Genomic DNA, 16977 nt, shown 5'->3' on the forward strand with positions numbered 1-16977 from the left:
AGAACTTCTTTTCAGCCAGAACACATCCTTGCAGATCAGAAAAAAGTGAACTAATTATTAAGGTCAAATAAAAAAATGACATCTTAATATGCAATTTTATTGCTCCATCATCTTCCACAAGGCCTATATTTAAAAAGTCTTTGGGGGAAAGAAATACGTATTTTAGTTTCTAAGAATACATAGCTTTACAATGTGGGCTTTATAAATCACTAAGAACACCCAAAATATCACAGCTGTGATTATTATTTTTTTGGTTTTCAAAGGTTTCCTCTGCAAAAATAAAGCCAGTTTACCAACTTCAAGAATGACAACTTTAAGACAGTCATTTGCAAAATTTCATTACTTCAATTAGATGCACACTAATCAGAGGTGGCAGGTTAGGGAAGTCTCACACCAACAGCACCAGCTAACAGATTTTTAATACTCCCAGTTGTAGAAGTTATTTAATTATTACTGCAATATGTTTAGAAATGTTAAAATATGATGTTCCTCACTAAAAATATTATGCAATTACAAATATATCTGTCTGTATTTTGACTTCCAAGCTGAAAGCAAATAATTCTCAAAAAACTACTTGGCTTGCTACCTGTTACCAAAGCTTTTTCTTAAACCGAGTTTAATGCTAAAGCAAATTTTAAGACAATAGGTAAGTGGGGCTTACATAACTTTTATGGAGTATGTATGACTGCCAATTTGTTCCCACTTAAAGAGGAAAAAAAAAAGTGAATGCATATGTCAAGAGAAAAAACAGGTTTATAAACCTCACAGAAAAGCTGTTTGCATAGATTTAAGAGCTGTTCAAAACATACTCAATATATGAAAAAATGCTTTTTTTCTTCCTTCCCTCAATTCTTGTGCATGGGAAAGCATATGCAACTGGGTTGAACCAGTAAAAAAATAACTGGAAAGGGATCATTTACAACAGAAGGATGATTGTAAAAGTTACTCATACAGATCAAAGCACAGTGCTGAGAAGAGTTGATCTAATCAGATCCTCCGTTTGCTTCCCACCTCAGTGTTGATGGTTTGCTACTAAGTTTGCAACTCCACAGACAACTCCTACTTATAATGGATTGAACCAGAGTTGTGACCTCAGCTGCTTTTCCCTGGACTGAAAAGCTGTATCCAGACAGAAAAACGTAACTTTTTTCAATTAAATCTTAGTGCTACACTTTGCAGTAGTTCGCTCTCTATACATCTTTAAATTCACACAAAACAAATCTGACACTGAATGGAGCAGCGGGCTTCTCAGGAGCTGTATGTTGCACAGAGTGGTCCTTCTTCATCAAATGCTTCTTGTTTGGAGCTGTAGAGCTAACTGCCATGGCACTGTCTCTGGTAGATCTCCCTTTCCCCCAGGAGACTATAGTAGGCAACCAGTACACACACACCCCTCCCTCACAGATGGATGGAGAGCTTGAGGAAGGAATCCTTAGCGTGGGGCCACTGACTTTGAAATGTACCTCCCCTTTATTCAAAGCAACAAAGTTATGGTCTTGGAACATGATCTAAAAGGTAATTTTGGGGCAGTCACTGAACCAAGACAGAATGCTTGGAGTAATGGGATTTGTTTTGGTAATACAATCAGTGGAACTGGAGTGGGGCGGCCTTTTTAATGTGCCTTTTGATCCATGAATACACGAGGGACATTTTTGCTTCCCTCCAAAGAAACAGGACACTGAAGGAGTACATTGGTCTACCAGAGCTAATCAAATCTTATTAACCCGACATTCCTACAAGAGGAAGAGTCTTCATCTTTACCATTATTAGTGGCTTTCAGAGTATATGTTCATTACGCTTACATGCTTCCAAATAAAGTCAAGTTATGACAATGTCTTCAAGGATACACTTTGTTGTAATGTTTTAATTACGTCTAAATATTTAAATTTTAACCTTGTCTGGGAACTAAGTCAATACTGGGGTCACAGAGTGATCTTCTTACCAAAAGTGTCCAGTGCCCTCTAAAGGTTTATGATAAAACTACATCTAGAGATATTTTATCTCAGTTATCATTCTGAGAAAGCATAATATGCAATAATTCAAAAAAAAAATTTTTTTTAATCAGGGAAACAGATCTCATGACTATATCTTTCACGTGTAAAATGATTTTGAGCACTGAAAACTGCCTTGAGTTCTTCCTTGATTCTTCTTCAGTATCTTATTAGTCAAGGATCAGCGTGATGTTTCTTTGTCCTCAAGACTGAGTGATTCTCAGGCTGGGCAGATCTATTACATGGGACTGTAGCAAAGTGACAAACTCCTAAATTCTGAATAAACAATGGTTTCCAAGGATTCTTGGTGAAATGGGAGGCACGAAAGCTCTCCATCTTCCTGGAGGAGATCACGATGGTAACATAGGTCTCTTATCTCTTCCTTTCTTGAATTACTTCAATTCTAATCTTTCTTGCTCCCCAAAGAATCCAGAAAGTCCAGAGAACATGAAGGAAGATGGCATTACACAGTGACACAAAGCCCTTAACTGCAGAGGACTTATCTTGGTTTAGAATGAGATCTTATTTCTAAAGTCTGCAGTCACCTTAACCACTACTTTGGGTCTTCCCCCACTCCCACAACCACTCTTCCCACTCCCACAACCACCCTTCCCACTCCCACCGCCACCCCCTTTTTTGAGGTCTGGCCAGACAAATGGAAGAGAAGAACACAGGAAATAAAAGAAATTCCCACCATAATTTCTAGTACTATGTCTTATTCCAGACCTTACCATACACTGAAATAACAGCCAGGATAAGCCACGCAGTCCATTCAGGAAGGTATTTAATGAACACCAAGGCCATGAGAGCACTTATCATAATGAGATATGCTTGCTGGAGCCGAAGCGGACCTTTCCAATGAATACAAATCATTCCCACAACACCAAAGTTCCAGATCATGAGTGCCAGCGTGATGTAGTCCATGGCAACGTTATATGTCTTAAAAACCTCACTGAAAAATATGAAAAAGAATAAGGAGGACTGTATTTGCTTAAAACAATGGAAACAAAGTTACAGATGTGAGCTTCAGTTTTGTTTTTGTTTTTTTTTWAATGAAATCTTCATACTCAATGAAGGGCACAAGTGTAAAATTATTTTCTAAATCTCCAGCTGAGGCTTAATTAGAAACTACTCTTCACAAAGGGCATATTTTTACCAGTGTTTTCTTCATATCAACTACTTCATCTTTCTGAAATACAAGTTTTCATTAACCTTCCATTTCCTGCTCAGTCAAATCAGAAATTGTCAGGAGAGGACATTACTATAAAAACAGTCACTTTGATTATGCTTATGATTTTTAAAAATCAGAAAAATACTAATTTGTGAGGTTACAACGGATCTTCAAAGACATACAAACAGATCTCTCCTTACTTATCCATCTCCTGTGGAATGGAAACATTTTGTTAACTCTCAGATAAGATACACATGGTGATTCTGTTTTATTTTTCATCACATGTATCAAAGAAAAAAACCTGCTTTTTGGATAAACCATGTTACTCTGTCACACCAAAGATTATAAACAGATTAAGACATTCAACAGATAATAACTCAAAAGAGATATATATTTTGCCACCAAGTCACAGGGGATTTCCACAGGCCGGGAAAGAAATACTTGTGATGGCTGTTTGTAAATTCTCCTGCTATCAACTCACTGAGCTATCAAGAATCTTGCATGGTTTGCATAAGATTTTCCTCCAGAATACTTGTCTTCCCTGGTTGTTAGCTGGCCTTTGAGAGGTACAATGTTAACAAGATGGCCCTTATTGCTATTACTTTTAGGTGGTCTACAAGCTGCCTCCTCACTCACTGGACCTCTGCAAAAGGAAGCCAACACTGCTATGAGGCAGCAGGGACAGGTGAAGGAAGGCAGAGGGTCTGGAAAGCCTTCCATCCCTCTGCTCACACATTCTCGCAGAGGAGTGCCAGCTCCAACATAAAGCCAAAGGAAGAGAGTCAGGCAACTCCATCTAGTCTGCACTGCACTTGTGCAGCACACATTACCTGATTATTTAGTAAGTCATTTAAAGGTTAGAGACAACACTGACCAAAAGAGTCACCACAGACCACCACTGGCAAAAAACAGTAACTGAAGGAACCTCATTTCCACCCCACTAAAGCCCAAATTAAATTAACTTCTTCAAAGAGAAGTTTATCTGTCATCAAGTGGCACACAAATATACTTGCTAAAATAATTTGATCTTACTGCACAACTCTAGTTACAAAACCTGGTCAGGTTGCTCATTCTGGAGAATTCTGAGTATTACATACAACTCTTCTTGATGTCTGGTTAAGAGTGTGCTTCAGAATTTGAAAAGAAAAACACTGAATGTATGCAACAGAAGTTTATTTTGGTGACAGAGCAGATTCTTTTCAGCTGATTATTTCCTGCTACTCCCACACCTTTGCATATACAAAAATGGCCTTTGCATATACAGCCCACCTCCAATGCCATGACATAAACAACTGCCCTTGAGCCATGCAGTTACAAAAAATAAAGGTATCCGAACATGTGTTAATCGTRTAAGCTACCTGGTGGAAGTTAGTTTACTTATTTTGGTGATGGGTATGTGATGGGCAGTTGCTGTGCAATATCAGATACGCTATAAACCCATAAACCTCTCTCTCTTGTGTATATATAAATCCTATAGATTTACATAAAACTAAAAAATTTATTTCATCAGTAATAGCTTACTATCATTCATGTTAGGATTCAAGGGCTAATACTAAAAAATATTAAATACATGAAAAATTATATACTAATGCTTTAGTTCACTTACCCCAGGTAGATGAATGAGAAAAAGAAAAGCAGCAAAAGAGAAGAAATGATAAGCCAGCCATGAATCACCTGGAAAATAGATATCAATACAGATATTTTTTAGATTTGATATTTTTAATTTAATATCCATGTAAAAAAATGCTTTTAAAGTTATTCTGCCTTTTGATTAAAGCAGGAAAATGATATTTACATCTCTTTGGTTGTTAGTCTGACACAATAACTCACAGCTAGTCATTAAATTATTGTGTCTCAATTTGCTTATTTATATCCTATGAATTTTAAGTGTTTTGAGGTTTTTCAATAGAGGTGTGATAAAACACAAACTAATTTTAGTATATTTCTAGCCCACTTTGATAATATTGTTATCATAACATAGCAGAAGCATCCAGTAGTAATACAGATTGAAAACATGGTTCATTTTTGTGCAATTGAAAAACCTGCTCTAATTCCAAATAATTACCAGAACACAGCTATAGCATTAAGTACCAAAAACAGAGAAAAACCTTCAGTGTTTATCCACTGGAATTCAGAATTAGCATTTCACTGATGAATAACTATAAAGCTATCTGCTTTTTATTAAGGATTTCTGTCTTCTCTGTGGAATCATCCATATACATCATCCTTTAATTCTACATGACAGTAGATATTTCTGCCCAACAATTTAACAAAAAATGTTCAGGGTTGTACTCTGAGGGGGCATGCATTGATTTAAGCTTTGAAAAGACATGTGCTCAGAATTTGCACTGAAGAGAGAACACTATTACTGTCTAAGACTAAAAAAGAAGATTGAAGAGACTTGTAACTTTGGTAATTTCTCAACTGAGAATGAAATAGATATTTGTCAAATTCACAGATATGGAAACGTATATATAAAAACAAACTTAAGATTGCAAATAGATAAACAATCAGAAGTGGTAATTTTGAAATTCAAACTTCATAAAAAAAGAACTCTCTCAAAGAGAGAGAGGCTCAGTGGAAAATTAATTGCTTAAAGTAGCTACATATATACACCAGGAAAAAAGGATTCAGAAATTGTTTAGAAATTTGTTCTCTGTTACTCTTCATGTGAAGGATGTGCGCTAGAATGTTTCTTATGTTATAGTTTTAAAAATGTTCATTTTGCAGAGACTRATTTAAAAATAAAACGCATATGCACACAGACTAGAGGAACCACATGTACATGAGGCAACCTGGACTTCCAGCAAATTAAGAATTCTAGTTTGGGTTCTTTTAGAGTTGAATATTAATTTTTATAAGTGCTTTTAAAGTTCTCAGCAACTTTTGAAACATTAATTCTCCTCCTCCAGACTGTTTCATAACATGTTCCAACTTAATCTTCAGTCCAATAACATCTGTCATTTAACTTAATCTAACAGATTGACTTCTCCATATATGCTGGCGCATTCACAAAGAGGCTTAAGAATTCCCCACTTGTTCTAAGCATGGTGCCTGTAAAGATGCTGCAGGGAAACTGTCAAAGTATCTGTCTCAGTCTGTCAAACTGGCATCAATCACAGAAAGTAGGGGAAAAAAAAATCATACTAAAGCTGAAGACAAAGAGAATTTGACTTTCAAAAAACTTGTAAGGGTACCTACACATCTAAATAGTGATCTGACAAAGTAATTTTATTTCTCTTTAAAACATTTGAAAACTCTATGAAAACATTTTAAGAGAAAGCAAAGAGAGCTGTGTCATTTCTTTTAACAGTAACATGACTTCTATTCGTAGTTCTTCTATTTGTAGCATAAGCTCTTAAACTATCTTGCCATCCAAGAAAATAGACTAGCATGTACAGCCTGTGAACACTAATGCTCTGTTCGGGTAAAGAGTAAAATGCTAGCAGGTCAAACACCAAGGCCATAGTCCAGAAAATGTTTAAACACACTTTGCGTAACTGTTGTCAAAAATACTAATGGAGGTAACTGGTACAGTTGGCATCAGACATTTCACGCACAGATGTTTGCTTTATTTTCATTATGCATCTCATTTGCTATATCATTTTCCAAATCACCAGCCTCTTTTCATACAAGTGATTTTCCCAACGTATTTCATGTAAGTGTTGGCTATCATTTTCCTAAGTATATCATGACAGTGTATCACTTGTTGCCTTCTAATTAAAGAATTTTTATTCTTCATTTGAAATTGGCTTCAACACTAATTGATTGCTAGTACACAGTCAGCTTTGCCTGCTGTAACTTGAATAAAAATGAAAGATTACGGAATGCTGAGAATCAAAATGAGTTACGGTAGCCAGACTTTGGTTAGGCAGACTGAACAAAAATGAAGAACACAGAGAAGACAAAAGTACTTTCAAAAGAAAAGCCAGACAAACAATAGAATCCCCTAGGAAGATGTTTCTGGTTAGATTGAGGATCTAGACTCAGAACCATGCTTAACCTACTGCATAGAGGAGAAATGTAGAAAATCTTGAACAGGAGTAAAGCTGAACTAGTACTTCCATTCTTCAAAGGAGTTTTCAGACGAAATCTTGTAAAGATAAGCAAGTTATTGCTACCAGTTGGAGGCCTAACATTCTTTTCTTAGAAATTTCATATCCCATAATATAGACTCTATTCTACATATAGAACTGTACAAAAAATAAAATTCAATGTGTAGGTAACTAGATTTTACAGCATTCTGGTGTAGCAGCACAGAAATGCTCTGCTGGCAATTTTAAAAGTAAAAAGTTAAAAGTCCTTTTTAACTAGCATAAAATATAGCTACAGGAAATTTCTGTTGTCTAATCATTTCAATTTTTTAGTACAAGAATTATTTTTAGAAGGAGAATGTCCAGTGCTTTTTACAGTGAAAAGAGAAGCCAGAAATGTGAAAAGCTTAGYAAAAACTAGTTGATGCTTTCACCACCTGAGAACTGAGTGGCAATCAAGTAACCTGGCTGAAGCACATCAACTGTTTGGCTTCTTTAAAACAATCAGAAGTTTAAAATGAAGGCTTAGTCAATTCAGATTTAACACCACATTATGGTAAGAAAGAAGGTCCATACCTAAAAATAAAAAAATAAAAAAAATAATAAAAAATACTATTCCAAACTGTATACAGATTCAGGCAGAAATCATTGCCCCAGTCACCCTGCAGCTACATAGTAAAGAGGTTTCACCCACAGTCTACAAACATTTTCCCCTCCTGAAAGCAAAACAAAGTGGAGCAAAGCTTTGGGCCAGTGCATGGATCCTGCAGCCAGTTTCACAGCTATGAAGCAGATTCAAGGTTCTGACTGCACACTGGTAAGTTCTGTTGTGCGCAGCCTTGTTAAATGGGTCACTAAGACCAAAGGACGACCAAGAATTTTCATGAACAACAGCTCCCAGACAGTTGACATGGCAATTATTTATGCTATGCCTGGACTTGCCTAGATTATGTCATGATGTAGTTGAAGCCTTTCACAAAAGAGCCTTCAAGTCTCTGTGTTTGTTATATCAGCTGATGTGTACAGCCGTGCACACATCAGTTTTGGGAGACTGTTCTATGCTGGATGCAGGGTCAGGGAGAGGAGAGCCTTCGAAATGCATACAACTTTCAAGCTGTGGGACCAGGTCTGTGCTTTGTAGCTCTTGACTGCAGGAAGATTTCAGTATGTGGTCCAAGGATTAAGAAGCAATGCCACTCTAATTCTAGTTAATAAAACAACCAGCAATGATAGCATTGGGTCATTGTCTCCCTGTTCTGGGAGAGAAAGGAGAACCACAAAACTGAAACAGYGTAACTCACCAATTCTGCTACTTTTGCTAACCCATCCTTGATAACCCTTCATTTTGTTCCATCCTTGATAATCCATACTAATAAATAAAACAAAATTAGCACAATGACTGAAGTCAATTACACTTATGCTCACCTTATAGCACCTGTATTTGTAAAGCACAACCAAAAGAATGGTCATGACAATGATGACGCTGATCATGATGGCAGCATTGAGAATTGAATTCAGGGCTCTCTGTCCCACTGTCTCTGTCTCTTCTGTGAAAGGAGTGTAGATGCTACAAGAAGAAAGAGTCAACTGAAATGCCATTGTATATTCCACAAATATTTCTCATGTATGAGGCCAGGATCAAAACTCTTTAATTAAGAGCTGCAAAAGTAACAGCTATTTTCAACTTAGGCAAAACTTGCAAGACGACATAGTATGACATTAGGCAAACTTTAATTAGAAAAACAATATCATCTTCCCTTAAAACACTTATGTCTACATCCTTAGAYTACTGTGGCTTTGAAAACATTACTGCTATTTTCTGCTTTGTAAAGCAAACAAAAAACACCGTTTTTTGATACAATCAGTCATTAGACTGTTACTGCAGCTGGACCTTTACAAGCACCCCATCTAGTGGATTTACAGTAAAATGTATTCCCATGATTTCAACAAACAAAACACAACGTAAGAGCTCAACTCTTTTTCTTAGAGAAATACCACAAGCTGGGGAAAAAAAAAAAAAACACCTTCAGTACAAGAGGGGAAAAAAAAGGAAAAACTTACCACAAATGAAATCTCAGGAAAAATAATTGTTTGATCAAAAATTTTGTTTCAATAAAACACAAACTTCTTCTTCACTATCATTTTATCACATTCTTATATTATACAAACATTTCAAAGCCAAGCAACACTTTGGATCACTTTGTTTAAATGTTTTTGCAGTGGAACATTTAGATTGATTTGCTCTAGTTCTGACAGGCTCAACGTTCTTCYTTTGTCTCCCTTCTCCCCAATCAGTTTTCACTGAAATTGCTGTTTTTTGGCAACTTTAGTATTTTGCCAGAACAACACTTTTCTATACAGGAAGCCTACCAGGAAAACCTCTATACAACAATAGAAGTGAACCTCAAAAATCTCTTCCTCCTATGTTTTCATTTCTTTCTCAAACAGCATAAGCAAACCAGATCTTGGTGTACATGTTACTTCATTTAAATGAATACTGKTTTTTTTTTTCCCCTTTCAAAAAGCTTTGTATTCTAGCAGAGTACAACTGAAATGGCTTTGGCTCAGAATTGAGTTTATTTTATAAATACCACAGAGCACGCTGAAGTGTTAAAACAAGGACTGGGATTCAACCAAGCAGTAACAAATAAAAAGTTATCATGCAGGCTGGTTGCCAGGCTGACAGCAAATGAGAATAGCACCAAGAATATAGTGACTGGTTTCTAGAAGGAATAGAATAAAACTATATTTGCGCTGATGGAGGAGAAAAGGGAGGCAAGAGGGAGTTCACTGTATGAATTAGACTCCTGAGAGATGAAAGTAAAGAAAATGATCTAAGTGCATCCATTGAAAAGACAGGGAAAACAAAGTTTGATACATACAGCTGTCCATCCTTGCGTGTATAAAAGCTGACAGACTTGATGGTTGCAACAACGACCACCATGCAAAGTGTGACAGGTACAAACAACATAATCACATGTTTTGCCCCATATTTCAGTGTCAGCTCCTCGTCTTCTTCTTCATCCTGTTCCACCACTTGCTGAATGTTGTTTTGCGGCTGCCCATTGGTCTCTGACTCAGGGTTGTCATTTCTTCTGCGTTCACTATTATCATGACGCCGTCTTTCACTGTTGTCATTCTGCAATATAAAAAAAGCCCAGTTTCATTAGCAACTATCCACAATCATATTCTTGTATATTAAGTGAAGGACAATTTTGAGGAGAGAATGTGTGAGGTACTATTTACTGTCAGAAAAACTTGTCACAGCAAGGACCTAAACAGTAGTAATTAATTGTATCATATAAGTTGTTGAAAGAATGGGAGCCATAAGGTTATGTTAGAAGCATTTATATTAAGAACAGCAACAGTTAGAAGCAATGTTGATTGCATCTAACAGCCTCTGTTGCCTTTTCTTTAAACAGAATTTAAAAAGCTAAATAAAAAGGACAGCTTTTTCCCTTGGTCCAAACTACAGCTGATACACAGGTATATGACAGTGGACAACTCAAAGCTTGTAACATTTAACTTTATCTGCTTCTAGAAATAATGCCAACTGCATGAAAGTCTCATGAAAATTACTACTTTTCTTGCCATTTTACATTCACTGTACACTAAGTAGAATATATTAAGATGGCATTAGGCAGAGCTTTCTTCTGTTTCTACATTTTTTTAGCAAGAAGAATGACATAAAAGCAGTGCGCAAACTCGGATAATTCTCACTCTTTACACTGAGATTTGATCTCAAGGTTTTTAGCATGATGACCTAAGTGTGTAGAGTCTTGCYCTCCTTTCCCACAGATATTGTAGAAGACCATCACTGCCACATCCTTTCGCTAACACTGAAGAAATTCCACCACGCTTCTCAATAAATATGAAAAAGCCTCCTGAGCTTCCTGAAATTAAGTGAAACATTAAGAATATAGATCAAACACTAGGACAAAAGTAGGCTTCCCACATCTCTCTCAGTAGAATTAGTATTAACCGCAAGCAGAAACATGAATTGCGAACTCAGCTTTTGAGGGATCTTGAGCTAAAACACCTTCCCTGAGTAAAAGATCAGACCTGCACTCTTCCTGCTCACTGTCATGAACCTTTTTTCCTTTCCCTAAGATGACTGCTTAGCATCTTTATATGCTGTATGTACACACAGAGAACACAGCAGGAGAGGGACCTTCATTTCCCCTCTTCTAGATTAGAAAGCAATAGAACTATTTTATGTCTACCAGTTACTCTAAATAAGTCTTCCAATGCAACAGTTTATACACTTGATGATATTAGAGTAAAGAAAAGAGTATGTCCAAAGTCAGTGTTGTATTCCCATTCCCTCTATCTAAGAGGTTAACATAAAGGAGATGTAATGCAAAGATGTTTGATTCCTTACAAAATTAATCTTATGACCGCAGAATTGCTTCAGCTACAAATAGCTCAGTTTGAATAAGCATACTAAAGCAGCTTCTAGGTAAAATAAACTGAAGGAAGGTACCTTTTGCAATATCTTTAAAATATMACATAGTTTTAGTAGAACTGCTCTAGACAGAAGACAGGGCATTGAAAAAAACTCCCCCACTAATGTAGTCCTACTGAAGTATTGTTATATAGGTATTTTTTGCTTAAACACGTAATGTTAAAGTGTCATTATTTGTTCTGAATAGCATTAATAGTATTTCCAAACATAACTGCTGACTTGTATCTAACTAACTCTCTGCCATTTTTGATAAGTTAATAAAGTCATTTTGGAGATTCTTTATATAAAGCTTTCCCAACTGCACCCCCAGAAAAGATAAGATGTTAACTACACGCTCAGGAACTCATAGCAGGGTTCTCAAAAGCACTTAAGTGATTAAGGAGCTCAAGTGCCTGGACTTTGAACTGCAAACACCAACACTGGTAAAACCCTGGTTGAAGCATTACAGTTTCCCTAACTCATGAAAAAGTTACTTTCACAAAGCATAACACAGTAGCAATCCACACCGAATGTTTTTGCTATTTACTTCTTTTTTTTTTTACAAGTYTGTGGCATCCTCAGAGTCAAGCTCAGTAGGACTTCAGGAATTGTCCTCTATGAAGTTTCACGGCTTTTTTCCTCTCAAAAAGAAAACTGAATATAAGGGAAAAATTTAAAAATGTCTTAATTAAGCAGTTAAAACTAGCAAGCAAACAGACTTTTAGAATTAAGATTTTAGCCTTAATTTGAATTGCTAGGCATTTTGTGTAAAGTCCTTGCATACAATTATTAAAGGTCAGATAGAAACAAGAACATGGGAGCATACAATTAAACATTGTATTTAATTGCCCTGAAAATCTGTCTGCATTTGAATGTCCTTCTGTATAAAGAGAGATTACAGCATCAACGTAACATTCTTCATTTTGATAGTGAAAATGCTCCATTTCTCTCAGTCCATAGGAAGACAACAATAAGTTTATATGTCTAAAAAAATTGTCTGAGATCACTGTAAGTAACTTTACACTGGAGAAGATCAGAGCCTTGGAACATAACACAAGTAAAGCTGACCTAGTATTAGATTTCTGTGTACTTGTAGAATATGTTGCTTTTCCTCCATTATAATAGCAGTTCTGGATGAAAGAAGACTTGTACCTATCTTAAGCGCAGATACATAAAAACTAAAATCAAAGACTACAAATTAGCAAAGCAAACACCAAAACAGTCAAAGGAAAAGCCTGATTAACTAGTACACCACTGTAAAACCCACAAAACTGAACATAAGGGGAAAAATTAAAGAAACAAGATCAATATGCACCCTTCTATTCCCTCTACTAGTTATAAACAAAGATACAATCACGAAATTTCTTTACATACTAAAACTTGGCGTGTGAAAATCAGATCATCATCAAAAGACTGCTGTAAGTTATTATGCAAATTATTCTCTCACTCACTGTTAAAACTAGAAAAAAGTTGTCCTTTCAGATTACTGAACTAATGCGTAGCCAAATGTGACATGTACGTGACCCACTGCTTACTACTTAAAAGAACAAAGTGCACTCATATCCTACCTGATCAGTATTAAACAGAGCAGAGGCCATGGACTCTTGCTGAAGTGGAAGCAAAGGAACAGACTCTTCGCTTTCCTTATACATAGTTAAAAGTGAAAATTCTGAAGCTAAAAAGTCAGTAACACCTGTTGTAACACCGTAAGCAAACATAAGTTATGAACTACGCGCTTTCAGGTGAAGAAACAATATCAAAAGCAAATGATAGCTTTCTTTCCTATCAGGAAAATAGTTAATAGCAAACCCAGAGCAATGCCCCTGAACCAACAGATAAAAAATGACGACATTTGATAAAACATTTTTGTTATATCTAGATTTATATATTACAAACAGACCCTCTTGCCTGACAGTGGGCACAGATTTCATTAGTTCTCATATACACTACTTATGTTTAAAGGTCATTATAAAGCGTCAGATATTAAAGACTGGGCTGAACAATTGGTGCATGACTGGAAGAAGAGGTGGCAAGTTATAATACTTAGCAGTTTCTTATACTGACTGTTAGCCAACAAAAGTTAGATATACTTAAGCAGGAATGGATCTTGATACATATGTACAAAACCCAGAGAGGGCGTGCACAGGGAAAGAAATCAGTACATTTAAGTACTGAAGCTACACCCAGCGTTACGTTTAAGTATTGAAAGAAAAAAAAAAAACAAGTAGTTATTCAGCACTATAGTCTTCTCAAAAGCAAACAGAAACATCTCTCCCCCACTGCTAGTAAGGAGCACCAACAAGCTTTCTACAACGATGGTAAACCCAGGGCTTATTGCTGAGCGCTGCCTTTTTAATCTGGCAGTATTCAACAAAGGTTAATTTCCCACCTGTCCAAGATGAAAAGAAACTTTTTTCTTTCCCTCTGAAGTGAAAGCACAAAGGATGCAGTGGGAAAGTTTCCACCTTTCTATTTTTAGTAACAGTGTCTATAATCAGGAAGGTCTTAAATCAGTTTAACTTCTTATTTTTAAAATAGATTTTCAAGTGCTCTATATTTTTACTTATACCCTAGGATTCTGATCTGAGATCAAGACAAGGATTTTTTTTTTAATTTTTTTTAAAAATGTTGGATTGCATAGAAGAGCTAGAGCATGGATCAAAATATTCTCTTCAATCACTGCCATAAACATGGCTACAAGTGGCCCAATCTCACAGGAGCATTTCTGTGTCACAAGGTAACCTGATAATCATGAGCTCTGGCAGGAACAAGGAACAAAGCATGACAAATCCAAGAGCCTCAGCAACCACACCCAGGTAGGTCATACAAACTTGGTCTTACCAAAACACACACAGTACAGTAAGTGCAGTTTGCAGCAACAATTATGCATGTGTATCTTTCAAAGTGATGGTTAAGCCAGAAATGGTATAAAACTTTAGGGTTTGCAGGAAGGTTTTTTTATCTGTTTGTTTTTTTCTCTCTGCAGACCTCAAGAACACCCTGACAATTATTCACGAGGAAGACAAGACCATGCTGCTCTTCCTGCACACAATAATCCTCCAGCAATAACAAAAGAACCCATGCCTCAAATTCCACCTAGACTAAGATTAACTATGAACTGAGAAGCCCATGAATCAAGCAAACCACAGCCAGGCTAGATTAAGAGTGCTCAGTAAAAGACCTGCAAGCCAAAGTTTGCTATGCAAATGGTCCCATCCCACTTGTTGATTTTTCTACAGGGGACCGGTCAGTTTAGCACCACTTTAAACTGGGAGAAGGCTATCTGCGTATAAAAGTGAGGTCAGAACATCAAATTTTTAAAAATATTTCTCCTACAATACTTCTCACCACAATACGGTGGTATTGACAGGCGGAGAGAATTACTCCTAACAAATGGACTTCTGTAATTCTGAACTGTATTTTCATCCACACTGATCATTCATCCTGATTTAACTACTACCAGGTAATATAATTATCACATACTGTGTTGCTGAGGTGGTTATCAGGGAAGTTTTCTGTCAGCTGTCCATGCTGGAACTGGGGTAAATGTGCAGATAGTTCTGTCATTGGGGCTGTCCTCTGGAAATCACTTATTTCTATGCAAAACAGATCTTTCTTCTTGAGATGCTGAAAGGAAAAAGATGTGTTTAAAAAGCTTTGATCTTATATGACCAAGATCTCCATCCCCCCCACCACCAATTTTTAGAGTTCCTGCAGACTAAACATAACTATTCTTCTATCTTCTCTACCACAATACAGAGCTGTAACACATCTTCATGAAGATATCATAATAGGGATTTTCCAGCACAAAAATAAGAGTGTCTGGACTTTATCAAATTAGTTCATCAGTAACGGAAGTAAGCCAACAACAAACTAGTCATTCAAAACAGTTCTCCATTCTATCTTGTCCAATTAATGAGAAGCACTGCACAAGTTGCTCAGTGTGACCTTTTGCTTGGATGTTTTTATTCATCAGAGTACAATTGCTACACATTGTTCATTTTTGTATTGGTGATAAGCTCAAGGACAATCTTCAAGCTTATTGCAAGGATGACCAAGTTACACCTGATCATTTAAAGCCTGAATATGATCTACATTTAATACCGCAACACTCTAGCAGCTACCAAGAGCTGTACAAAACAATATTTTAGCTGAGTCTCAAGAACTAATGTACATCCTTTTCCCCTAATGGTAGCTGTTATATATTAGATAAATGTACATAAACATGCCATATGCTTGTAGCAGCTTTGCACATCTTACATAAAAGCCACATACAAACATTTTCTGCAACAAACGTGAATAAACCAGAAACAAGAAGTTTCTCAATAAAAAAGGAGAATAAAAAAGGGGAAGAAGAGGAACACAACTACACAAGTTTCAGAAAAAAAATAATTTTAAGAAACAATATGTAAGCCTGAATAAATCACTGGCTTTCTTGCACAAAGCAGTGAACTGAATTAATAGCCACTGCTGCTAAGAAGGGAGTGCCAGTCCCCATTCACACCCCCAGTTGCTTCTGCTCTTACCTTGTGCCAACTCTGGCACTCGTTGGTCCCCTCCACAATAGGTTTAACTTACCAAAATGGAAGAAAACAAACCCAGCAAAAAGACTAGAATAATTTTCTGCTGTTTTAATACATTCAACCAGTGTATGGAAAAATCTAGAAGAACTGATTCAAGGGAGCACATCTAGACCCTCAGCACAAAGCAAGGCAGGAAGGATCACTTTTGGTACCAGCAAGCCAGGAGACAGTATCTTACTTACACAGGCAGTTAAGCCTATTTTCATACACACAAAGGCATAGAAGCTGTTTCTCTACTTACAAATAAATAAATGTCTTACAAAATTAGTTCACGGCACTTACTAACTTCAGCAGAGAGATGCAGCTTACACTAAAGGGCCATTAGGAGGCAACACCAATTTAGCGAGTCTAGTGGGATCATCCTAAGTGTTTGAAAAATGAAAAACAATGGAGTATTCACCAGGAGAATGGCTCTTTTCCAGGCCTGTAATTAAAACTAAAGCACATGTAATTAACACGTAATGAAATGTAAGATTAGATGAAAATAATACACATTGTGTTACTTTTATTTTTAAAGTCTTTGCTCTAATGCTTTGGTTGGACTACAAAATATAAACAATGGTGTTTCAAGTAGATATCTGTCAAAATTTTCAGTGACAAAGCCCCATAAAGAAATATTTAGGTATGTTTATCCAAATCTAGATTATCAGAATGAGGTTTCTTTTTTTTTTTTTTTTTTTAAACAAAGCAGCAGGCCAAAATCCTAGTCAAAATAAATCCTGGTAAAGAAAACCACCACAAACTCACCAAACAA

At 36.4% G+C, this 16977-nt stretch overlaps 1 protein-coding gene across 8 annotated transcripts in view; it reads right to left on the bottom strand.

The window, feature by feature from the left end:
• PSEN1 (presenilin 1) overlaps nucleotides 1-16977 on the bottom strand; it is a 29337-nt gene that overhangs the window by 11145 nt on the left and 1215 nt on the right. For 2 of the 8 annotated variants that reach the window (XM_026078785.1, XM_026078782.1), the window contains exons 2-6: nucleotides 15124-15267; nucleotides 10079-10335; nucleotides 8622-8763; nucleotides 4769-4836; nucleotides 2723-2943 (exon numbers count right to left, since the gene is read on the bottom strand). In XM_026078785.1, the coding sequence (XP_025934570.1) occupies nucleotides 2723-2943; nucleotides 4769-4836; nucleotides 8622-8763; nucleotides 10079-10335; nucleotides 15124-15207 (772 nt within the window). In that variant the 5' untranslated portion in view covers nucleotides 15208-15267. Of the gene's footprint in view, nucleotides 1-2722; nucleotides 2944-4768; nucleotides 4837-8621; nucleotides 8764-10078; nucleotides 10336-13208; nucleotides 13334-15123; nucleotides 15268-16505; nucleotides 16899-16977 lie in introns of those variants that run through there. The other 6 variants (XM_026078786.1, XM_026078783.1, XM_026078780.1 and 3 more) reach the window with 6 other exon arrangements.

The sequence above is a fragment of the Apteryx rowi genome, unplaced genomic scaffold (genome assembly GCF_003343035.1).
Source record: "Apteryx rowi isolate R43461 unplaced genomic scaffold, aptRow1 scaffold_488, whole genome shotgun sequence".
Taxonomy (NCBI): Eukaryota; Metazoa; Chordata; class Aves; order Apterygiformes; family Apterygidae; genus Apteryx; species Apteryx rowi.